This window comes from Tachypleus tridentatus, chromosome 9, assembly GCF_004210375.1.
Source record: "Tachypleus tridentatus isolate NWPU-2018 chromosome 9, ASM421037v1, whole genome shotgun sequence".
Lineage (NCBI taxonomy): Eukaryota > Metazoa > Arthropoda > Merostomata > Xiphosura > Limulidae > Tachypleus > Tachypleus tridentatus.
In genome coordinates this window covers 131,461,683-131,487,456 of record NC_134833.1, presented here as the reverse complement: position 1 = coordinate 131,487,456, position 25,774 = coordinate 131,461,683, and the positions used below count along the sequence as shown (strand labels likewise).

Below are 25,774 nucleotides of genomic sequence, written 5' to 3'. Positions count from 1 at the left end.
ACACGTCCTAGAAAACTGGAAGTAAGCAATGTTGTTAATCATCCATATTTGCTTCATTTTATATTTCGTTGGACCAGATGTAGTTTCGAAATTAGATTGCACAAGTTTTGAGACAGAGAATCTATGGTTAGCGCCCCGGTACTGCAAAAAAACCACTCATCCTGCTTTAGACTTATGAGTCCGGAAACGTTATAGTAGTTTCGAAGTTGTATGTGAATACTGTTTGCTTGCAGCCTTTCTTGTAGTCTATCAGTTTGTCTTAAGAACAGTTATGTGGAGACAGCCCTTTGTGCAAAAGTTCTGAAACAATACGTTTCTTTGATATGGTCTTCAGAAAGAAAGAGTCGCAATATTCATATAATTTCTTATAATTTTTTAAAGATGAGATACGATAAACAGCGATGTTGTATCAAACATTTGAGATACTCTTATCTTCGTTTCATTCATACTAAATTACACGTATAAATACACATCCTCTGATACATCAGAGTTGTCTTACTTCGTCATATGTGTATATTAACATCGAAATTCTTCCACAGTGTGATAGAAATAGCCATTACCAAGTGGAATTAAGCTCCTTGGTCTTGTATATCATTTTAATTTTTAGTGGTTGATTTCCTGTTTAGAACAAAGCAACACAGTGGTCTGTCCGTTCTCTGATCATCATGCTTATCGAAACTTGAAATTTAGCGTTGAAAACACGTAGATTCATCACTGGCAACAAGGATTTTTTTTAGAAACAACATAAATTACATTGATTAATTTCTGAATTAATTAATTAATTAATCCATTTAAGAAGCTTGAAGTCTTCTTCCTTATTCATGTTTCACTCGGTAGTCTAGAATAGAATTAATAAACTTTGTAGTCTAGGATAGAATTAATAAACTTTATAGTCTGGAATAGAATTAATAAACTTGGTAGTCTAGGATAGAATTAGTAAAGTTTGTAGTCTAGAATAGAATTAATAATCTTGGTAATTTAAAATCGAATCAAGAAACTTTGTAGTCAAGGATAGAATTATTAAACTTGGTAATTTAAAATAGAATCAATAAACTTTGTAGTCTAGGACAGGATAGATTTGTATCTAGAATAGAATTAAACTTTGTAGTCTAGAACTTTGTAGTCTAGTAGAATTAGTAAACTTTGTAGTCTAGAATAGAATTAATAATCTTGGTAATTTAAAATAGAATAAAGAAACTTTGTAGTCAAGGATAGAATTGTTAAACTGGGTAATTTAAAATAGAATCAATAAACTTTGTAGTCTAGGACAGAATTATTAAACTTTGTAGTCTAGAATAGAATTAATAAACTTTGTAGTCTAGGATAGAATTAATAAACTTTGTAGTCTAGAATAGAATTAATAAACTTTGTAGTCTAGAATAGAATTAATATACTTGGTAATTTAAAATAGAATCAATAAACTTTGTAGTCTAGGATAGAATTGATAAATTTGTAGTCTAGAATAGAATTAATAAACTTTGTAGTCTAGGATAGAATTAATAAACATTATAGTCTGGAATAGAATTAATAAACTTTGTAGTCTAGGATAGAATTAACAAACTTTGTAGTCTAGGATAGAATTGATAAATTTGGTGATCTAGGATAGAATTATTAAACTTTGTAGTCTAGAATAAAATTAATAAACTTTGTAGTCTAGAATAGAATTAATAAACTTTGTAGTCTAGGATAGAATTATTAAACTTTGTAGTCTAGGATATAATTAATAAACTTTGTAGTCTAGGATAGAATTATTAAACTTTGTAGTCTAGGATAGAATTGATAAACTTTGTAATCTAGGATAGAATTAATAAACTTGGTAGTCTAGGACAGAATTGATAAACTTGTTAGTCTAGAATAGAATTAATAAACTTGGTAGTCTAGGATAAAATTGATAAACTTGGTAGTCTAGAGTAGAATTAATAAACTTAGTAGTGTAAAATAAAATCAATAAACTTTGTTGACAAGGATAGAATTAATAAACTTGGTAGTCTAGATGGAATTAATAAAAGGTCCAGCATGGCGAGGTGGGTTAAGGCATTTGACTCGTAAACTGAGGGTAGCGGGTTCGAATCCCTGTCGCACCAAACATGCTCGCTCTTTCAGTCGTGGTGGCGTTATAATGTTCGGTCAATCCCAGTATTGGTTGGTAAAAGAGTAGCTCAAGAGTTGGCGGTGGGTGGTGATGACTAGCTGCATTCCCTCTAGTCTTACACTGCTAAATTAGAGACGGCTAGCGCAGATAGCCCTCGTGTAGCGTTTTGCGAAATTCAAAAAACAAACAAACAGAATTAACAAACTTGATAGTCTAGGATAGAATTAGTAAACCTGGTAGTCTAGGATAGAATTATTAAATTTTGTAAACTCTAATAGAATTAACAAACTTGGTAGTCTAGGATAAAATTAATAAACGTGGTAGTCTAGCACAAAATTAATAAGATTAACTTTGTGGTATGAGATTCTTTATTTGTTTTGGTAATTACAATCGGTCACTTAAGAAACATTCAAAACCAAAGCAATATAAGTTCGTTTGAAACAATAACAAATGTTCATGAACCAGAAACTGGAAGAAACTCTGATCGGGAATATCTAGTTAATTTAGAAAAAGCTGGTAAACTTTTATTGTTCTTCTGATGTTGTTAGAGCCCAACCACCATTCATAAACCTGGTAAATATTTTATGTTCAGTGCCTACCTTTACAACCGAATTTGTTAAATATTAATTATTCCTTTTGTTATTATTATTGAATTTCTTTCCGGGATATTGTTAATAATCAATAATTGATTATCAAGCAACTCATTTTCGAACAATGCAGTACGTTTACAAAGGTTTTGTTTTTAAGTGCTATTTTTGTTTTACAATTCCTCCTGGGGGATCGGAGAAGTCTAACAATCTTCAAATAAAGTTATTTAGAAACACAAAGAGCTGTAATAAATATCAAAATTGTTCTCATTTGAATCCTTGCGATATATAATTTAAATAAGAAATATCATATGGTAGTTATCGAACAAAATTTTGAATAATTCATTCAATGGGAGAGCAAACAAATTATTTTATAATTTTTGATAGCGTAGGTAGAATAGTCAAGCGATAATCAGGTAACATATTCTAAAAACCACCCAGAATGTAATTATGGTTTCTACATTGTCTGTCGTTTTTCTATATTTACCTCTTTATTTATTTTTATTTTTCCAAAAACTTTTCAACAGAGCGCCATTACTTTATCTCGCTTTGAATTTGAGACTTAGTCCAATACACCGAAACATTGTTTTTTTTCACTTTTTCTTAGTTCCCAGTTGGGATAGCGGTAAGACAATGAATTTACAACATTAAGGTTTAGATTCCTCTTGGTGGACACACCAGATAGCTACATCTGGCTTTGTTATAAGAAAAAACAAAAAAAAGCACACACACAACCAAACGAATTCAGGCATGCATGGGAAAGTGGTTAAGACACTTGACTTGTAATCCGAACGTCGCGAGTTCGAATACCCGTCACACAAAATGTGTTCGTCATTTCAGTCGTGGGTTAGTATTATGTGACGATCAATCCCATTAATCGTTGATAAAAGAGTATCCCAAGAGTTGGCGGAGGGTGATGATGACTAGCTGCCTTCCCTCTAGTTTCACTCTGCTAAATAGCTTTCGTGTAGTTTTGCGAGAAATTCAGAAACAAACATTTTTTTTATTTAAGCCTTTTTGATGATATTATGGGATCAAAAGTCAAACAACCCCAAAATTATTTAAATTAAATAAACCCCTGATTTTAAGGTGTTTGGTTTATTACTTAGCCTCGTTTCGATCAAATCACATGGAGATTAGTACAGAGATATTCTTCGCGGGATCTTAAATCACGTGGAGATTATTAGTACATGGATCTTAAATTGAGTTATCACCAGTTTTGAAATACTTCTTTTTTGCTCAATTTTTCACCGAGGAAAGTGCAATTTGTGGTTTTTCGTACACCATTCACGTGTAGGACGACAACCAACTCACATAGTAATTGGCACAAAAATATCTTCTTGCAGGTTTCAAAGGGTAATATAGACAGTTTTCCATTTTTAGTGTTTCCACGATTTTTTTTCTTATGTCAAAATCGGTCATGTTGGGATTGAGTAGCGGAGAAATGTTGCCTTCACTCACGAATGTTGGTCTCTTTCATTTATTATTATTGTTTTTTTAATATATATTACATTAAGGTTTGTGTGTGTGTTTCTTATAGCAAAGCCACATTGGGCTATCAGCTGAGCCCACCGAGGAGAATCGAACCTCTGATTTTAACGTTGTAAATTCGTAGACATACTAGCGGGGGGCGTTAAGGTTTGTTAAAACATTTGGCAATAATCAAATAATAATAATTTGAATATTTAAAGATCTGTAGAGAAAAACACAATTTTGTCAGTTTACTTCTACCAAACACTTTTTATGGACTTTTAAATGGTTTAAAAATTCGCCAGCAGAATAGTCTTTTGAAGAACATTATGGTAAATACATGATCGTTTTCGTTAAACAAAAGGGTTTTAAAGGTCCTTCCGATATCAAAAAAGTATATTGAAGAAAATGTTTTAACCAAATTTTAATATTTGTATTCATTATGATTATCATGATTAGAAAACCTCAACCAGAAAAGAAACTTAAATAATAGCCCTCTTGATCAGACATAATGAAAAATATCCGCTTCAAGTTAAGGCCTATTGGTCGTTGTGTTTGCCAAACATTTCTATATTAGTCACTGACCTCAATCAATTTCAGACCTCAAAACGGCTTCTGAGGCCGTGGCCACCTAGCCTATGCTTGTTCCCAAACAAATTTATGTTGTGTATCCTGATTTTGGAGCACGTAGCTTTAAAGATGTGGCGTTTGTCACAAAATTTTGTATCGGTCAGTCTGGCCCATGTTCTTACCCCAACAAAACTGTATCTGTACCCGGATTTGCAGATTGTAACTTTAAAGATGTAGCCGTGCGTAAGGAACAGACCCAGAGAAAGAAAGAGAGACATTCGCGCTCATATATATCGTTTCTTTGTTTTTTGAATTTCGCGCAAAGCTACTCGAGGGCTATCTGCGCTAGCCGTCCCTAATTTAGCAGTGTAAGACTAGAGGGAAGGCAGCTAGTCATCACCACCCACCGCCGACTCTTGAGCTACTCTTTTACCAATGAATAGTGGAATTGACCATAACATTATAACGCCCCCACGGCTGAAAGGGCGAACATGTTTGGTGCGACCGGGATTCGAACCCGCGACCCTCGAATTACGAGTCGAACGCCTTAACACACTAGGCCATGCCGGGCCGCGCTTATATATGCTGTTGCAAAACAGTGCAATACTTAATGACGTTGTCAATACGAGAAAGTCGGAAAGCTGTCTTTAGTTAACAAATTAACATGTCATATATACTATGGAAAGGATATATAACAATTATCCTAATAAAAAACGTACCAAGTAAAAGTAGAGTCATGTCGCGGCAACTGGCATCAACCTAAAGGCAATAACCCGAACTAGTTTACAACTAAGCGCTAATAAAATATACTGCAAGTTCCCAGAGAAACCTTTATCTCAGATCAGCTGGGGTTCCGAGTGTGACAGGGTGAATGGATATGCGATATCGAATAGCAGCCGTGCATTGGTTTATTAGGTATTAAAAGCCCCTAACTCGCTCTCCTTTCTCTGGAACATTAATGCAAAGGGTCAATGATCCGACGACGTTAAAGGGTTTCAGTTTACTGACCCCGAACTCAAACTTGGGCTGGAATGTTAATTGGTTGAATTATTTTAATGTATCACCTTTGTTATAAATAGAACTATTATTTTTAGTTAAACATTCCGTACTAATCAGTATGATTAATTACATTGTTATTAATCTTTAGGGTATTTTCATTTATTTCAACTACCTATCTTTTCATCTGTCTTATTTTTTTAATTATTGAAGATATTTTGTTTCTTCGTTTAGAATTAAGCACAAAGCTACACGATGGGCTATCCGTTAACTGCTATCAGTTAACGATAAAATGAACTAGAAACTGATTAATATGACAATTGAATAATACATTAAGAGTTTCGGAATTTCTTTTCTATAATTTAGAGAACAAGCTTTCCGAGTAAATTAGTTTTAGAAATATAGTATTTCATCTATTTTAACAATAATAACAAGTTAACGGTTTTCATTTCCCTATAAACACAACCATTTAACAACATTTGTTCAAATATATGGCACGTTTTCAAGTTTTCTCCAAAACTATTTAAATATTGATTTTAACAAATTCAGGCCCGGTATGGCCAAGCGTGTCAAGGTGTGCGACTCGTAATCTGAGGGTAGCGGGTTCGCATCCCGGTCGCGCCAAACATGCTCGCCCTTTCAGCCGTGGGGGCGTTATAATGTGACGGTAAAAGAGTAGCCCAAGAGTTGGCGGTGGATGGTGATGACTAGCTGCCTTCCCTCTGGTCTTACATTGCTAAATTAGGGACGGTTAACACAGATAGCCCTCAAGTAGCTTTGTGCGAAATTAAAAAAAAAGCAAGATCAGAAGAAAGCATTGACAAATATGGACGTATGTTGTGTATAATGTAAAAAAGTAAAAGTAGGACATTGAAGACAAAATTCATCAAATGAAATGTTTTTCTACATATTTTGTAAAATGCTAACACACAGCTTAAGAGAGGTCAAACGCATGATGATTCAAAATTTACCATTCAAAAGTTCTTGTTTTTCCTTTTTTTTTGTCCACAGTTTCAACCATGTAATTTGAAGTTTATTTTCAAATAAAAAATGTTATTTGCACTTCAACTGTTTTGTTCTCATAATCAATGTTTAACCGTCAATTTTCTAGTCTGTTTCGAGTGCATGTTCTTGAGACCGTGTTAGTACTTGTGTGTGTGCAACACAAATAGGAAATTATTCTTCCAAAGAGAACAAATGCTTTTATCGTACAGATTCGATTTTAAGGCGATGTTTTATGTAGGCAGAGCACAAATAGCCCATTGTGTAGCTTTGTGCTTAATTCAAAAATAACAACATATTCTTTGTGACATGAACATAGTGATTTCCCCCGCTAGTACAGCGATATGTCTCCGGATTTACAACGCTAAATTTAGGGGTTCGATTCCCCTCGGTGGGCTGAGCAGATAGCCCGATGTGGCTTTGGTATAAGAGAAAACACACAAACACACGCGATGTTTTACAATTAACAAATAAGCTGCAAACGTTACTGTTGCCTTATAATAACGGTCCCCACTGTAGCATTCCTAAATGCCCAGGTAGCATCTGTCTATGCATGACTTAAAAGTAAGAAATTAACTTCGGATGAACAGTTCGAAAGGACAATGAGGATAGTTGAAAGAGAAGCGAGGATTTGTTAAAGATGTTATTCACATTTGTTTCGAAAACAACGACAATCCAAATTATGAAAACATTGTCAATAACATGCTCCATAAATTCAAAGAGTTGGATCGTGATATGAGTTTTCACGTTCATTCCTTACACTCGCACGTTGACTATTTCTCTAAATATTTTTGTGCCCTCAGCAAGACAACGGGGAAAGGTTTCGTTAAAAGATATCAGGAAAGGTGTGACGTCAGCATGATGGCTGGTTACTGCTGATCATTGAAACAAGATATTACGGACACAATACATAAAAAAACAAAACAAGTAGTTTTGAGACTAAAAGACGTAGATTTCACAAAAAAAATCAGAACGCATATTATGTGTGTCTTCTTATAGTAAAGCCGCATAGGGCTATTTGCTGAGCCCACCGAGGGAATCGAACCCCTGCTTTTAGCGTTGTATATCTGGAGACATACCGCTGTACTAGCGGGGACGAATCCTTATTAATTTGGTGTCAATGCTCTTCCATTCTATTTATTTTGTTTGTATTTTTTAACAAACACAAAAATAAAAAAATGTTAATTATGGTAAGCAAAATAATTTGATCTAAGTAAGAGATTTTTTTGTTCCCAGTTTGTAAAACCATCCTTAGGTGATAGAAAACAAGTGAATATTAATTTGGAAATTTATTGCTGAATTATGGAAAATCCATTATTAAATCCAAAACAACTTTCACAAAGTTTAATTTCGCAGGCCTCAGGATTCACCTGAATAATGGCATAGTATTCATGTTACATGACCCTTCTGTATGAAGAGTGCCATCAGAATGTCTAAGCTGCTACCAACTGTTTTTCTGAAGTATTTCCAAATGATTGTCAATGTCAGTGGTTGCGAACTACAGACTCATCTAACCATATACAACGTGATCCAGATAAAGAACAGTATTGACAATGAAGATGCTACATTGGCATTTGTCATATTTTAGCAAGAATTTTGAACACAGAAATCAATTGTTTACCTCTGTTTCGTAACACTGTTCACTTCACTTCCAGCCCGGCATGGCCAGGTAGCTAAAGTATTCGACTCATAATCCGAGGGTCGTGGGTTCGAATCCCCGTCTCACCAAACATGCTTGCCCTTTCAGCCGTGGGAATGTAATATATTATGTGATGGTTAATCCCACTATTCGCTGGTAAAAGAGTAGTCCAAGAGTTGGCGGTGAGTGGCGATAAGTAGCTGCCTTCCCTCTAGTCTTACACTTCTAAATTAGGGACGGCTAGCGCAGGAACATCTCATGTAGCTTTGCGCGAAATTTTAAACAAACAAACAAACAAACAAACACTCACGTTGTGAGTGTATGATACATATTAATAAAAACGTTTCGAACGTCATATGGCCTTGAATGATCTCAGTGATACTGTCAAAGGGTAGGTCCAAAACACCATTCAGTATGATTGTGTTTCTGCATTTTAAATTATTTATCTATCAATGTACTTCTGAAAAACCCGGTATATACTACTTTAGTAGGAATTAGCCATATTGTTTATGACGTGTTTTTTTTCTGTAGAACTTATAATATTCTTGCTTCAGTATTATTATCACTTTTTTATGTAGAGTTAGAATATTCTTATTTTAGTATTCTTATGACATTTTTGTGTGTGGAGCTTAAAATATTCTTGCATTAGTATTTTTATGATGTTTTTTGTGTGGAGCTTAGAGTATTCTCGCTTCAATATTATTATGACGTTTTTTGTGTGGAGTTTAGAATGTTCTTGTTTAAGTGTTGTTATGACTTTTTTGTGGCGTTTAGAATATTCTTGTTTCAGTATTATGAATTTTTGGTGTGGAGCTTAGATACAATATTCTTGCTTGAGCATTATTATAACGTTTTTTTTGTGTGTGGAGCTTAGAATATTCTTGCTTCAGTATTATTTATGATGGTAACGTTGTGAGTCTAAAAATGTGTAGCATTTTTCACAAGCTTTAACTTTGATACGCTGGCATTAAAGGACATGACATAAACAATGGAAAATAAGTTGATAGTTCTTTTAGAGAGAAGCATCAGCGTATATACAAGGAACCACTTTTTTTTATAGCTTGAACATCCACAAGATACCACAGGAAACCGTCTTTTTATAGTTAAAACATCCACAAGATACAACAAAGAACCACGTTTTTATAGTTAAAACATCCACAAGATACAACAAGAAATCATGTTTTATAGTTAAAACATCCACAAGATACCACAAAAATCATGTTTTTATAGTTTGAACATCCACAAGATACAACAAAGAACCATGTTTTTATAGTTAAAACATCCACAAGATACCACAAGAAACCATGTTTTTATAGTTAAAACATCCACAAGATACTACAAAGAACCACGTTTTTATAGTTTGAACATCCACAAGATATCACAAGAAACCATGTTTTTATAGCTTGAACATCCACAAGATACAACAAAGAACCATGTTTTTATAGTTAAAACATCCACAAGACCGTGTTGTCATGGATGATCTATTAGTTATCAGCACGATACATCTCATTTTTACATAATACACAGTGTAATGACGCTTTAATAAAGAACATTGTTATTATTTGTTAACAAAACAACATCAACAATGAATAAATAATTACCTTTATTACAATGGAACTATAGGTGGCATAATGGTTTCACCATGTGATCTTTCCTTTAGGCAAATCACTGATGACATTTTAATCTGGCCCTCGGAATCTATAGTTGTTCCTATAATAGCTGTTATCGTTCTCAACTGTGGTTGATATTCTTTGTTTAGGAGGTCATTATAAACGGTTTAATTAACTAAACGAGTAGAAGGTATATTATGGAACGTAACCCCTGTCCTTGAGTATATCCTACTTGGTTTAAATCTGTATTCAAGACGTCGCTTCGTGTTTCTTAACTATAATCGCTAGGTGGCCTGATGCGTAGTCTCCATTTGCTATTTCACACCGTGGGACAAAGGTTGTACTCGCTTGCGAATTAAACGCGTTTTGCTACAACAATCCAATATGACAATTATGTGTTATTTACAACAGACAAAAGACCAACAATAACCCATGGCCAAGTCATTAAAGAGAGTTAAAGCGTTAAAGTGAGAAATGTGCGAAAGAAGAAGCAGAGGGAGATTAATATTCTCATTTTATCATCTGTGCTAATTCAGTATTTATGAGCACCCTATTCTGTTCACTATTTCATTTAAACAACTACGAGCTTTGTAGTTAATGTTAAGCAGTATAACAGTGTGCGTGTTGTTTTTAACGCTAGAAAATTATACAGTCTTACGTTATGCAAGAGCCACAGATAAATCTCACAGCTATATTTTATGAACAACAACTATTTTATCACATTAATGTAAACCTAAAGTGTACTAGTTATAAGATTTGGGAAAAAAACAAACTTTGTCCCGAATGTGATATAATAACGAGGAACGTATTAAGCAGAACAATAATTTATTTTAAATTTTGGGACTTTAATACAAACGTGAAAGAGCGTTCTGCTTCAAACTTTCTACATAGAAATATGTTTCCAAGTTGGTGAGACCAAGACTGACTTGCATATTATTTAGTGAATCGCGTTAAATATGCGCCTTTTCTATACGAGACATAAACCAGAGCTGTTTGTAGGAGTCATACTGAACTCAACGCTATTTAATGAATCATATTGAATACACACCCCTAATATGTAAGCTATAAACAAGGTGTGAAGTCCTGAGAAGAACTTGGTAGGATTCACACTAAGCTCAACACTCTTTACTGGATCACACTCAATACGCGCTTCTAGTGTTTAAATTATAAACAAGGTGTGAAGTCCTTGTAAAAGCTGTTTGTACGATACAGGTCGAGTTCAGCACTACTTAGTAGGTCACAATCAATACACATCTCTATTGTAAAACTATTAATAAGATGTGAAGTCTTTATAAGAGCTGTTTGTAAGATACAGGTTGAATTAAAGACAACTCAGTGATCACACCTAATGCTGTGAAGAAGGTGTGGAGTCCTTAAGGGTTGTTTGTAGGGCTCAAACTGAGCTTAAGAATACTTAATTAACCATACTGAATACAGACTTCTACTGTATGCACTGTAAACATTTATTTGCAAGTAAAAAAATATCAATACATAAACACACTGTGCTTTTTACAAATGAAGTTTAAATTATCTTCTCCATCACAAGAATTAAAGCTAAAAGTTAGGACAGATGTAACTATTTTACCATTTCATTTATGTCTTTACCCATAGAAAATAATTTACAATAGCATGACTCCAAGCCTTAATTAATAAAATAATTTACAATAACATGACTCCAACCCTTTTAATTAATAAAATAATTTACAATAGCATGACTCCAAGCCTTAATTAATAAAATAATTTACAATAACATGACTCCAACCCTTTTAATTAATAAAATAATTTACAATAGCATGACTCCAAGCCTTAATTAATAAAATAATTTACAATAGCATGACTCCAAGCCTTAATTAATAAAATAATTTACAATAGCATGACTCCAAGCCTTAATTAATAAAATAATTTACAATAGCATGACTCCAAGCCTTAATTAATAAAATAATTTATAATAGCATGACTCAAAGCCTTAATTAATAAAATAATTTACAATAGCATGACCTCAAGCCTTAACTGAAAAAATAATTTATTTACTTCTTACTTCAAATTGTTTTATTGTTAATTCAAATTGTTTGTCATTGTTAATGTAAATTGTTTTATAGGTTCATTCAAACTGTTTTCACTGTTAAGTTTTTTTATTATTCGTTAATACAATTGTTTGTATTGTTAATTCGTGTTGTTAATCCATATTGTTATTCACACTAGGGTTGAGTTCATACCATCAGTTTTTTCTTTCCTTGCATCTGGAAACCTCCTATCATCAGAAATTGTATTCGTTACTGTTTGATTTAGTAACTTGTAGTTTTCTTTATTTCAAAAGTGAGAAACACTTCGAGGTCGATATTTACTGTACATTGTGATTCTGGTAAGACTGTCATTCAGTTCTCCAAATTGCGTGTGGTTATTCAGGTGTTTTTGCTTAAAGTTTTGGACCTACGTATATACAGTTTCGTCTTTGTTAATTTTAATTACTTGACTCACTCAAGTACAATGATTCAGTGTCATTTATTTTCAAAATAATTCGGAACATTCTTGTAAGATTATATTTGTGTGATACAAAAAAATTATATCAGTCATAGTGCAATAATGTATCCCAATTTCCTTCGTTGTCCGCTTGGCATTGCCAGGTGGTTAAGTCATTAGACTCGTAATCTGAGGGTCAGGGGTTCGAATCCCCGTCACACCAAAGCATCTGTCGATCTTACTGATTGTATGATTTGTGCTCATTCAACCTATATTACTGAACACAGTGTTCTACGAACTAAAACGTTTGGGGTTCGGCATGGCCAGGTGGTAAGAGCACTCGACTCATAATCCGTGGGTCGCGGGTTCGAATCCCCGTCACACCAAACATGCTCACCCTTTCAGCCGAGGGGACGTTATAGTGTGACGGTCAATCCCACTATTCGTTGGTAAAAGAGTATCCCAAGAGTTGGCGGTGGGTGGTGACGACTAGCTGCCTTCCCTCTAGTTTTACACTGCTAAATTAGGGACGGCTAGCGAAGATAGCCCTCGTTTAGCTTTGCGCGAAACTAAAAAACAAACCAAACCAAACCAATCCTTCGATGTTTCAACATTGGTTGATTTTATAAACGTTAAAAACACATGCAAAGTGTGTGTTACAGAAAGCAACTTTTAACTTTAAATATTTTGACATGCTTTTAAAATTGATATAAGCATTGTAAAATAAATAAATGTAATATTTTAATGTGAAATAATCATTTTTATTAATACAGAAAAATCCTCAACTTTATCCAGAGGTGGTCGAAACGAATACTCTTCTACAACACGTCGAGGTAAAAATGTTTATTTTGTATTTATGCTCTAGTAATGTCACTTGTAATCATTTGTCACAGTATGTATTGTTATTATAATAATAAGTATCCGTGTCTTGTGTGTATTACAATTTACTTAAATACATATATACAACAGAAAAATAAGTTGTTTCAATAAGAAAGAACAAGGATTAGGTTTTGCTTTCCGCTACTTTATAACACAACTCTAATCAACATTTTTGACTCGAAGTTTCGAAGTGAGTGTATTCTTCTATGAACGACCCACGTTTTTTATATTAGCTGCTAAGTTTAACAAAATTTTTTGCAAGTGCGTCTTTTATGTCACTTCTTTTAAAATCCACTTCTAAAGTTATAAAAACTGTTACTAATATAGTATGTTAAAGTTAAGGGAAATCCTTCTGAATTTTAGCGTTCAGGATGAGCTAATATTCAAACTATGGCTGGAATTAATGTTACCAGGAAAGCCAATTGCATGAGAGCTGTCGAAAACAGGACTTTCCACTTTACTCATAAAGAAGGAAAATGTTACTTTCCGAAAGTGTTTGTTTCTGACATATGTACTCTTTGTTCATATTTGATTTCTTCTTCCTACCAGCGTGGTCAACCCATTATTCACCTTAATTATTCGGTAACATAGTGCCACGGACGAGTTAATTCGTTCTCAATAATACCTAACTTCAACGCTAGATGTCAGCACCATACATGCATTTGATCTACTTACAAATTGTTTCACTTTCGATCCAAAATGGCGTCACGAAAAGGTTACAAAATGAAGAAGCATTAGAGTTGTATTTTGAACTTGGTTCGGAGTTGCCATAGGACCTGAAATGCTTGGCAGTCAACAGGTTAAAAAAAAAAGAGCACGATTATAATTTCTAGACATCATCTACCATTTCAAACAGAAAAAGCTTAATTTTCATATTGTTTTTGACATATTAGAAACTAGTTATTGACAAAAAATGTTACTTTTTAAGCATCGCAAGGCGAGACTTTTTATCAGGGGAGGAGAGAAGGGGAGAGGCTATGAGGAATGCAGTTTGTCTACGGTACATATAGGGCAATCAGGCGTGTATTTTAATAGTTATGGACATTTTTTTACAATTAAAAAAAAGGCTTGAGCTCACTCAGTCCTCCATCGTGCATATTAACTCTGCCCGGTTAAGGCGCTCAACTCGTAATCCGAGAGTGCGGGTTTGAATCTCCGTCGCACCAAACATGCTCGCCATTTCAGCCGTGGAGGCGTTATAATGTTACAGTCAATTTCACTATTTGTTCGTAAAAGAGTAGCCCAAGAGTTAGGGGTGGGTGGTGATGACTAGCTGCCTTCCCTCTAGTCTTACATTGCTAAATTAGGGACGGCTAGCGCAGATAGCTTTTGAGTAGCTTTGTGCGAAATTCGAAATAAACAAACGTAATTATTCTTAAGGTTTGTGTTCTTAATAGGACCCTCATAACTGAATCGTGAATCGCAAGTTAGAAAAATAAACCACTGATGGTCAAACAAAGATACAACAAAACTTAAAACTATAGTATATTTTGTAATACCATCTATTGTTTTATATTTATTACTTGCGTCACAAATATTTTCTTTTTTATATGTTTTAGCTCTTTCACCTGTTAAACCTACCCGGACACCTTCACCATGTGAAGTAAGAAGTAAACTAGTTTGTGGGTCTTCATCTAGTTCTCCTAAACCATTAGTTTCATCTCCACGGGTACAAAAAGTTGATATCACTCCAACAAAATGTCAAAATAATGTACCAGAGAACAAAGAGCGAACGTCCCGAACAATGCACAGGAGAGAAAATGTTATAAACTCGGCTAAACAAAAAAAAGCCGTTGAAAGTACCGGTCCAGTACCTAGCGCCACCTCTCGAGTGAAGTCTGTCAAATCTCATAAAGATTCTGCCAAGCCAAAGTGCACGTCTGTGCTTGAAGTAAGGTTATCTCCATCAAAAATGGTACCCGTAAGTAAAACAAACGATTTTTCTGCGCAAACTCGTTCAAAGGTTTCCACTGTTTCTCTAAATAGTGTATCAGTGAGAGGTCCTGTTCCGTCCAATAAATCCTCAAACGTTTCTGTCACATCAAAAATATATACAAACAGTACGTCTACTTCTAGTAATTCAGATAGTATTTCTGTACCAATCAGCAGATCTTTACCTTTGGGGCCGTCTAATAAAATGACAAAGCCAACTGTGAAACTAAAATCACTGCATCCTTCCACTGGAACTTTATCAAAACCGTCGACTACTCTTTCATCAAGAAAACCACAACCAACCCCCATTATAACTAGTACCCCCAAACATTCTGATGCACAAAACAAGTCTAAAACTATTTTAAGTACCAACAAACCATGCTCTTCTGTGGCTTCAGAACAACTAAGTATTCATCAGAAGTTGAGAAAACCTACTGGTAACTTCCAACAATCAGCAACTTCTACTAGTAAACAGACAACGACTTCACCAATCACGCATTTAGCCAGGACAAAAAATGTTTTGCCCGCAAACTGTAGAGAAAAATCATCTAGTTCTAACTTAAGTTCTTGTAGGCCACAGAAACCTGAAGATAATCATTTGATCAGCAATCAAGAGATTACCAAATTTGTTTCATCAGGTAACGCTTCATCACTCAAGTCTTCCAAAACCAGACATGTTAATAAGCAGGATGAAGCTGACTTCGCTACTGTCAAAGTACTCAAAAATATAGATTTCCTGGAAAGTGCAGCTAATCGTCCATTAGATGATTCTTCAAAATGTTTAAATGAAAGAAAAATTATTTGCGTAGACCATATCAATAACATTGAAAACAGAAAGAAATCGGGTGTTTCTTTTTCAATAATGCCCGAAAAAACTTTGGTAGACAGAAAAAACATCCAAGAATCTCCTGGTACGACAGAATTAGCAAAGCGTTTTAATCTTCGTTCTACATCTTCGGTTGAATCGAACACAAACACAGAAAACACACATAGTTCATATGATTTTTCAGTTGGAGGTCCAGGGAGGATAAAAAACAAGGTAGATTCATTTGAATCTATTTTAGATGAAATTTCAAAAAATATAACAAATAAACGTAACGTAAATGACTCTACTTCGGTTGATTTTACAAAATCGAAAACAACAGTATGTGAGTTACGGAACTGTTTGTCAGATGAATCCGTAAGAATAAGAACGGATAAGTCCAACTTTTCATCAAACGAGACTGTAAAAATGGGAACAGACAACAACAGGCCTCTCTTGCGTAACTCTTTATCAAGTGAACCTGTAGATGCAAGTGTAAATAAACTCGACTCGTATAATTCTGTACAAGAAGAACCTGTTAAAAAAGCAGCTGAAAACATACGTAACGTCTGCAAATTTTCCTTTGACTTTGAAAATAAACCCAAATTACCAAATTCAAAAGAATCGTCTAAAACAATAGAAGACAAGCAAAATATGCATGAATCTTCTTTCGAGGTGTCAGAATCAAAGCCACTTCATGATAACAGAAACACAACTACCGAACACGATCCTGAATTTAGGTCCAACCACAAAATGACAAATTCTTCCTCTCCACTGACCAATGACTTGGTTTCGACCTCTTCTTCGGAAGTCAAAAATATAAGATCAGGTGATTCATCTTCCAATAAGAGTAGCATCAGTAAGTCTAAAGGATCGCCCAAGGTCCCGTCCACATTACCAACAGCTTCCTGGTTGATATCCGGGCCTTCAAAATCATTTTCACAATCAACGTCCTCCATCCCTAATTATTGTAAGAATTCTTCTGTATCTGCTCCAGCGACACCTGTATGTGAGAATTGGAGTTTTCCTGGTCAAAGCGACGTCAGCGAGATTAGCGTCGCACACCCGAGCGTACTCACCAAACACTCCTCTCAACACAGCATTCGAAGACGTCCTAAGGCTCCCGAATTTCTTCTTCCTCCGAGGAGCAAAGTCGTCAACGAGGGAGAAGGTGTGAGGTTTCTTTGTTCTGCTGTAGGATGTCCAGAACCAACAGTGGTCTGGCAGTATAATGGAAGAGATCTTAGCTCAGGAGACAACATCACTGTCTCCCAAAAAGAGAGTCTCCATACCTTGGAGATCCGTCCAGTAAAAGCTCAAGATGCTGGAAAATACGTTGTAAAATTAAAGAATTCATTGGGAACAGCAGAAGCATTTGCATATTTGGAAGTTAGGGGTAAGAAAAACTGGCACAATACATTTTTATACTTCTGTTAATTATTTCGAAATTAACGGTAAGAAAACTATGCAAATAAATATAATCTTATGTTGGTTGTCTCTTTTTTTTTTTTTAGATGACACTTTTGTAAAGGTTTTTAATTCTATGTTATATATATTTTGATCCTTTATTCAGGCAACATCAATTATATTACGATATATAAGGACATAAAATACTATGATATACTTATTATGTATCTCAGGATGGCTGGTTAACCTGAAGATGACCTCAGAAGGTCGAAACGTTGTTCTCTGCTTTATTTTGGTAAAAATGTTAATACCCATACCAGCCGTTCTGAGATACATTTTTACTTCAGATGAATTTCTCATCATTACGAATATGATATAATTAGATGTTTGAGTTAAAACTAAGCAAATCAAAAACAAATTAGTGAATATCAACAGAAAAAACAGACAGACAAACAGGCAAGTCTTAATAACATCTGCTGTTTTAAATGAAAAAAAAAAGTTAGTTCTTGGCCATATAACACAACGTTTAAAACTACCATCATTTTTAAAGAAATCTGTGAATAATGTTGGACAGTTGCAACTATTTCGTTATTTTCTAAATCGCTTCTGTCAATCAAAAACAAGAAAAGATAATTCTCATCGACGCATGATAAGTTTTATATTTAAAGTAGCCTATGAGCAAACTATTCCCCCCCCCTTACGCACATAGGCAGGTAATATTTCTTAATACAAACAGAGCCTGCCTCATTAATCTGATATAGGAGTTGTCATAAATTTTCGCTGTAGACGCAGAAGGCGAAAGCGAAACCATTGCTTATTCTAAACAAGTTCTGTAAAGAGTTAAGGTTCCAACCAGAGAATTTCTACGTGTACATGTTACTTACGAAGATAAAATTGTAAGTATCTTTACGAGACAGTTTACTGCTTTTCTAGATATTGTATCACTACTCATACCAGGAAAGAGGCAGGAAGAGAGGACTTGTAGCAGTCGTATCAGTCCTATTAAAAGCAGAAAAGTCTTTGCTATCCAGTCACATCAGTTTACTAAAAATAGAAAAGTCTTTATTACACAATCACATCAGTCCACTAAAACAAAAAGTTTTCTCTGCAAATCCATCAGTCTATTAAAAACAGCAAAGTCTTTGCTATCCAGTCGCATCAGTTTACTAAAAATAGAAAAGTCTTCACTATGCATACACATCAGTCTACTAAAGGCCTTCACTATGCATACACATCAGTCTACTAAAGGCCTTCACTATGCATACACATCAGTCTACTAAAGGCCTTCACTATGCAATCACATCACTGTACTAAAAACAGAAAAGTTTTCAACTTCCAATGAAATCAGTATAATAAACTTTAAAATAGTTCCTTTAACTATTTTATTACCAATACTGGTAGATTATCCACAATAGGTTTTACTAACAAGGATGCATATTTGTTTGTTCAGAATGTTGTAATAATTAATTAGAATATAATCATTTAAATTTTTTTTTTTTTTTTTTGCATTTTCCACAAATATATAACTTTAACCAATCAAGAGATAAGCGTACATAAATCATGTTGGTCATGTGCATGTGTTTCATATCTGATAGGAGGGTTAAGTGATCTCTGTTATCATATCAGATCATTTTATTAAAATGACTCTACTTTGTAAAATCTCATAAAACTGATAATTTGGAGAAAACTCACTATATTTAGAATGCTGGCACATGATTTTAAGGAAATGTTATTTCTTTGTTTTTTTCTCATACAAAGAAACACTACGTCATTTAAATTAGTATATAATGTCCCAGATTTTTCAGATATTTTACTATTACAAAAGTATAATTAAAAATGCTATAAAAAAGAGAACATAATTGAAAAACGTCTACAATTCTTTCTGCTAGATCACTTTGCAAGACTTGTTTGTAAAATCTATCTACACGACTTATCACTAAGTTTCACAAGGTATTAACAAATTCACTTAAATATCCACAAGACAGAGTTGTAAAATTCACAATTCATATTCGTCGAATAAACATGACAGAGTCGTTTATGTGTGTGTGTGTTGTTTTTTTTATAGCAAAGCCACATAAAGCTATCTGTTGGGTCTACCGAGGGGAATTGAACTCCTGAATTTAGTGTTGTAAACCTATAAACTTACTGCTGTACCAGCGGGGGACCAGAGTGGTTTAAACCACAAAACATATTCAAAGAAATTACAAGATGTATTCGTAGAACTGGCAATTATAACTCATATTTGTAGAATCTGCAAGACATATTCGTGGAATTTATAAAATAATTCTTCATTAGGTTTGCTGAATTTTGTACTATTTAATAGCGCTAATAGGTTTTAATTTTGATGTTATATACATGTGATTGGTATATTAGCAGGCTTCCATTTTCCCACTCTAGTACTTGACTTGCTAGCTAAGCGAGAAATGTGGTTTCCGTTTTGACTTCATAAAATCTGTCAACAAAATTAAATAGTTGCAGTCGTTATATCAGTTATAAGCACAAAATTTGTTGGCTTTTTTTTTATGCCACCCACAACATGTTTACTAAAGGCTAGGTGATATAGCTAGGTGAGTTTTAGTATATAGTTTTAGGAGTTAAAATAGTAAGTGGGCAGACGTAGTTAAAACATTGTGTTTCCGGGAAGCTACTTTGTTATTAACAGTTTACACTTTTATCACATCCATGTTATTTCTAAGTTTTAAGTTAGTTTGTTTTTATAATGCCTTAAGAACACCACGTGAAGTTCAGTGACAGTTCAATGTTCTTGCCACACGGTTGTTCGTAAATGCATATATTTTATCACGTTTGGCTGTGTGCACAAAACGCATGTTTCAAACTTTCACAGACCCCGTACCATCAGACCGCCGTGTGTTTCTCTTCAAACAAATAAAACTTTATGAAATTGTTGTATTCCATTTACTGATTCTGGTTTGTGGTATTTCGTAGACTTGGGGTATTTGTGATGTTGTCATAGTATTTAATAATAATCTAAAGCTCAAATTTTATTAATATTTGTTGTGATTATTAACGCATTTTAATAAAAACCTTTTAAACGTTTTCTTTTTATAGTTTGTTTATTATAAATGTTGAGCGGCTGTTGTGCTACGATAGAAAGATTGTAACCAAGGGAGAAAAAGATAACTCGCACCTCAGCAATAAGAGCGAGCAGTTTCTTATCTAAGGGTGTGCACGTGATCATTTAGTCTTACACGTATGTATAGGATGTTTCCGAAAGAGTATATATTTCCACTCCTTCTTTTCAACGGTTTTTGTTGTTGTTGTCGTTGTTGTTCTTGATGTTCATCACACGTATTTTGTTCTCTTTTCTCGCTATACTTTTTGTAGTAATTTTTGTTACTAACAGTTCACTGTAATGTTTTACTTTCATATTTAAAATAAAGATACAGAGAGTTCTTTAGGAATATTTTTCCACCATACGTTAAAAGAGCTACTTGATTGACTGGATAAGTCCTAGCACAGTGCACGTGTACCTAACCAAACAGGTTTGAATCTTTTACCAAAACGCCTAAAACATTATAGAAGTTACTCTTTAATCAATGATTGAGGCAACGTGCTCATGATTAAAATATTAAAAAGTGAAACTGGCACTAAATGAGACTTACACAAATAGTAACATATATTAGAATTGTAGGGTTACAATAAAGGGGATTAGACGAGAATGGTTGAGAAGTCTTTACCTTAGAATAAGAATTGGTTTTATTTGTATATTACGCGCTTGGTAAGGAAGACTAAACATAATATTTAACCACGAGTGAAAGAATGCAACCTCTAACACTCACAACAACAACGTTCGTGTTTATTTGCAAGTGTTTTGGAATTTTGTTTTATAATTTTGATTTGGGGAAATTTAAAGGGCACGGATTGGCCCTGTCATAGAGCTATGGATTTCAGTCATGGAAAGTAGGGTCGAATCTGTACGTGCCACAAAATATTCGTCACTCTTTAAGCTGCGGGTGCGTTATAAAAGTAACAGTCGATTCCTCCGAGTGAACAGAACGGCAACTACCTCCCCTCTAGGGACGGCAATAAATAATCCGAATATCATTCTTACAAATACAGAAACATTTTAAAATATTTGTGTGTTCAACTCTTCCACAGTTTTAGCTAGAATAACAATTATTAGCATAAATCTTTTTTGAAACATCTAGCATTGTTTTGAATAAACAGTTTCTGAATTTATAAAAAAAAAAAATATTTAAAGGTTTTAGTTAATCAAATAAAGCAGATTGTACCTTGAAATCATGCTATACACAAAAAGATTGAATTTGTATTTAACTATAGGAAAAAAAAAACTAGTAAGTTGAGTGTTCCAAGTGAACCTAGGTATTTAGATGACTAAGCAGGCTGAGAGAAATTGAAACTGACAGCTTTCCACTTGCTTGTGCACTTCTTCTGGCAGATAAGATAAATTACGTGATAAAAATTATAAGACTGAAATGACAAAGTGGTACTTTACCCAGACTTATAACAGATTTTGGATGGCAAAGAGGCTAATAAAATGGAGTCAAATTTTCTTCCCTGGAAGAAATTTAGAAGTTCCCACCATGTTGTTAAAATGTTTTAGTACCAGGTCTGCATGTCGTCCTCGTGAATGTCTCGTGGATAAGCGTAAATCTTGTGTTTTGGTTTTTCGAAACTCTTACCACACGTATTCGTGAATGTCAAACCTGGGTCAGGGTCTGGAGAACCGAACTGTTAACTGTTAGTACAGGGAAATTGTAGTTATAAACTTTGTGTACGTTATGGGGATGATTCTTCTTTTCCCGGCACGTATGCTACTAAGGGGACCACAGTAACCATGCGTCATTTCCGGTAGTTACTTGCAAAACTCTTTACGTTTTATTGAATCTGTTTATTTGTCTCTTGTGCCTACGTAGTGTTAGAGGAAACCACAACACCTCCAAAAGTAATACGTCCACTGAATGACGGAACCGCTGAAGACGAGAAGCCATATACACTGTCTTGCGAAGTTACTGGTGCTCCACCGCCTTCAGTCCGTTGGTACAAGGACGGAAAACCGCTGAAGCAGAGCCAAGACTTCAAACTCATCTTCGACGGGCAGACGGCTACGTTGGCGATCAAGGAAGTTTTCCCCGAAGACGAGGGAGAATATGAATGTGTTGCTAAGAATAATGAAGGCGAGGTTAAAACCTCTTGTATCCTTATGGTAAAAGGTAAGTAAATAGCCTAATGAGTAATTCTGAGAACTTTGCACATAACTGTTTTGACGTTATACATTAAGAAAGTACTTTCCATAAAACACTGTACTGCATCTATTAGGTTCAGCCTTAGGTAATATAATTCATACGTTACTAAATCCTATAAAAACATGTTATTAACGTGAAATTGTCTGCTTTCAAACTCAGTCATTAATATTTATTCTTTATTACGTTTCACTCTTGCTGCAAGTCATTTATTATTTAATATCTGGATTTGGACATGACATATCTGTTAGCTTACCGGACTGTGAATCCGATAAATCTTTGCCCGCGTCCCGTTGACAAAAAATTGCACTCCACACATTTTTTTTTAGAGCTGTGAGTGCGTTACAAAAGTAACAGTGAAATCCTACTGTTTGATAAGAGAAGCCCAAAAATTGGCGCCCGATGCTGTTGACACTTGCTTTCCCCTAATTTATCAGTTTAAAATCAAAGACTGCTGAGCGCAGGTGGTCTAAACACAGGTTTGCGCGAATTTCCGAAACAAAGTTCGTTTACCTACATGTCGAACTTCTCTCCTTCCTGCAGTTAAATAATCTAAACAAGAAACTTACGGGAATTAAAAATATACGTCTATTATTTTAATTGTTAATAGTGTGTTTGGTTTTCAGTATTTCTTTTGTCTGTTTTCTTTGGACAAAATCGTATGTTTGGAGAGAACAAATAAATATAACAATTTAACATCACAGTTGAATTATGATAATTAGATGTTTAAAAATACTTGTGTTATGAAATTAACTATCATTTATTTACTTAACATTTAACGCCTGCAAATATGCATCATTTTTACAGTGGATTGAAACGTTAGAATAGATAATAATGTTCCTAGAAAGGTCCGGTATGACCAGGTAACTAGGGCGCTGGTTCGAATTCCTTTTTCTGGCCGCGGAGACGTTATAATGTTCCAGTCAACCTCAGCGTTCGTTGGTAAAAAAGTAGTCCAAAAGTTAGTCTTAACCTGCTAAATTAGGGACGGCTAGCACAGATATCTCTCGTGTAGTTTTGTGCGTAATTCAAAAGAGATACAAACGTATTCGAATTTACTCGAAGTTTCGTTTTATACCTTCATTAGGAATGAGGCCACTCATAGAGAACATAAGCATTCAATATTAAGTTAAATAAACAAGACTTTCAAACTTACCTCTAGTTTTACGCTGCTAAATTAGGGACGGCTAACGCAGATAACCCTCGTGTAGCTTAACGCCAAATTAAAAAAAATAAACAAATATTCCTAGAAAGTTTTTAACTAAAGACTTTAAATTATAACCACTCAATAAGTGCAAACTACCCTTTTTTCATATCTTTTTATTTCTACTAAACATTTCACGAAACCACGATATGACGTAATATGATATTGTGACGTCACAGCGGTAAACATGAGATGTTTTATAATCGAGATTCTGTTCCATAAGCTTTGCCCATAAGAACTTATGTTCCAACACTACACTGTTCAAATGATATTACGAACAAATACATATATTTAGTTTTTAAATGCTAACACCTCTAAAAATTATTTTAGTACTTTTAGGAATATAGGGGGCGTTGAGTAAATATATTGAGAAAAAAATGAATGGTAAAGATACTACAAAAATAAAAATAATTTTTTTTCTTGCTTAAAAATGACTAGCTCCCTCATGTTTCATTATTAGGCCTTTGTGCTGTCATCGTGAATGGTTCGTAAAAACCATAAAGATAACCTGGAACAGATATTAAAAGGCACACATCTGTATCTAATCCAATTTTTCTTGTAGGCCAACTGCTAGTCGCATAGTACTGTGGCTTCTCAGAAGAGGAGGATTATAGTAAACATAGTCTTTATTGAAACTATATTTATAATTAAAACAGTTAATGGTGACGTTTTCTTATTAATTATCAGTCTTTTTTGGGAAATTTGATTGCACGTGGTACTTTAAGTGAGATTACTTAACCGTGCTTGGCGCATACAGTATTCAACAAGATGTTTTCACTGGTGAATTAAACAGTTTTTTACACGAAAAAACAACTGACCGAGGTGTGGAACAAATACTGTGACATCTTACAGTTGAAGGATACAGATTATGAAAAATGATACAGTGTTCAAATCTTTAGAAGTAAATAGCAAGGTTGAGGTGCACACAACATATGCTCGATGGCACAGTATGCGCATTATAGGAAGTGAATGTCCAGATTGACGATCAAATATTTTGAAACATGATACAATACAACATGTACGTCTTTAGAAGTAAATAACAAGGTTGAGGTGCACACAACATATGCTCGATGGCACAGTATACGCATTACAGGAAGTGAATGTCTAGATTGACGATCAAATATTTTGAAACATGATACAATACAACATGTACGTCTTTAGAAGTAAATAGCAAGGTTGAGGTGCACACAACATATACTCGATGGCACAGTATCCACATTATAGGAAGTGAATGTCCAGATTGACGATCAAATATTTTGAAACATGATACAATACAACATGTACGTCTTTAGAAGCAACTAAGAAAATGGAAGAGTAAAGTTTGTAAATGTTGGTACAGTACAGATGTTCGGAGGAGCAACTGACCAGATTGAGGAGGAAAGGTTATGAAATACAATACAGTATGCACATCCTTAGGAGTACCTTAATATATGTAGAAATAGAGTTTGTAAATCTGAATACAGCATAAGAATGAGGAGAAGCAAATTTTGAAAGTTTTGATATGGAGTACGTATTCGGAGGAGCAAAATTTGTAACAGATAATACAGTGTACGCGGAGGATCAACCGACCTTAGTGAGGAGGATTGTTTGTAAAGGATGATATAAGGTATATATTTGAGGGTATAAATGGGTAATTTAGAATATTAATAGTATGCATGGTGTGTATTATTCCAATAGAAATACTGTTATTTGTTATTTCGAATTTCGCGCAAAGCTACTCAAGGGCTATCTGCGCTAGCCGTCCCTAATTTAGCAGTGTAAGACTAGAGGGAAGGCAGCTAGTCATCACCACCTACCGCAAACTCTTGGGCTACTCTTTTACCAAGGAATAGTGGGATTGACCGTCACAGTATAACGCCCATACGGCTGAAAGGGCGAGCATGTTTGGTGCGATGGGGA

At 34.4% G+C, this 25,774-nt stretch overlaps 1 protein-coding gene across 8 annotated transcripts in view; it reads left to right on the top strand.

The window, feature by feature from the left end:
• The window catches only part of LOC143226396 (twitchin-like), a 217,123-nt gene that overhangs the window by 159,598 nt on the left and 31,751 nt on the right, over positions 1-25,774 (top strand). For all 8 annotated transcript variants that reach the window (XM_076457312.1, XM_076457313.1, XM_076457311.1 and 5 more), the window contains exons 5-7: positions 13,200-13,259; positions 14,865-17,435; positions 22,345-22,641. In XM_076457312.1, the coding sequence (XP_076313427.1) occupies positions 13,200-13,259; positions 14,865-17,435; positions 22,345-22,641 (2,928 nt within the window). The remainder of the gene's footprint in view (positions 1-13,199; positions 13,260-14,864; positions 17,436-22,344; positions 22,642-25,774) is intronic.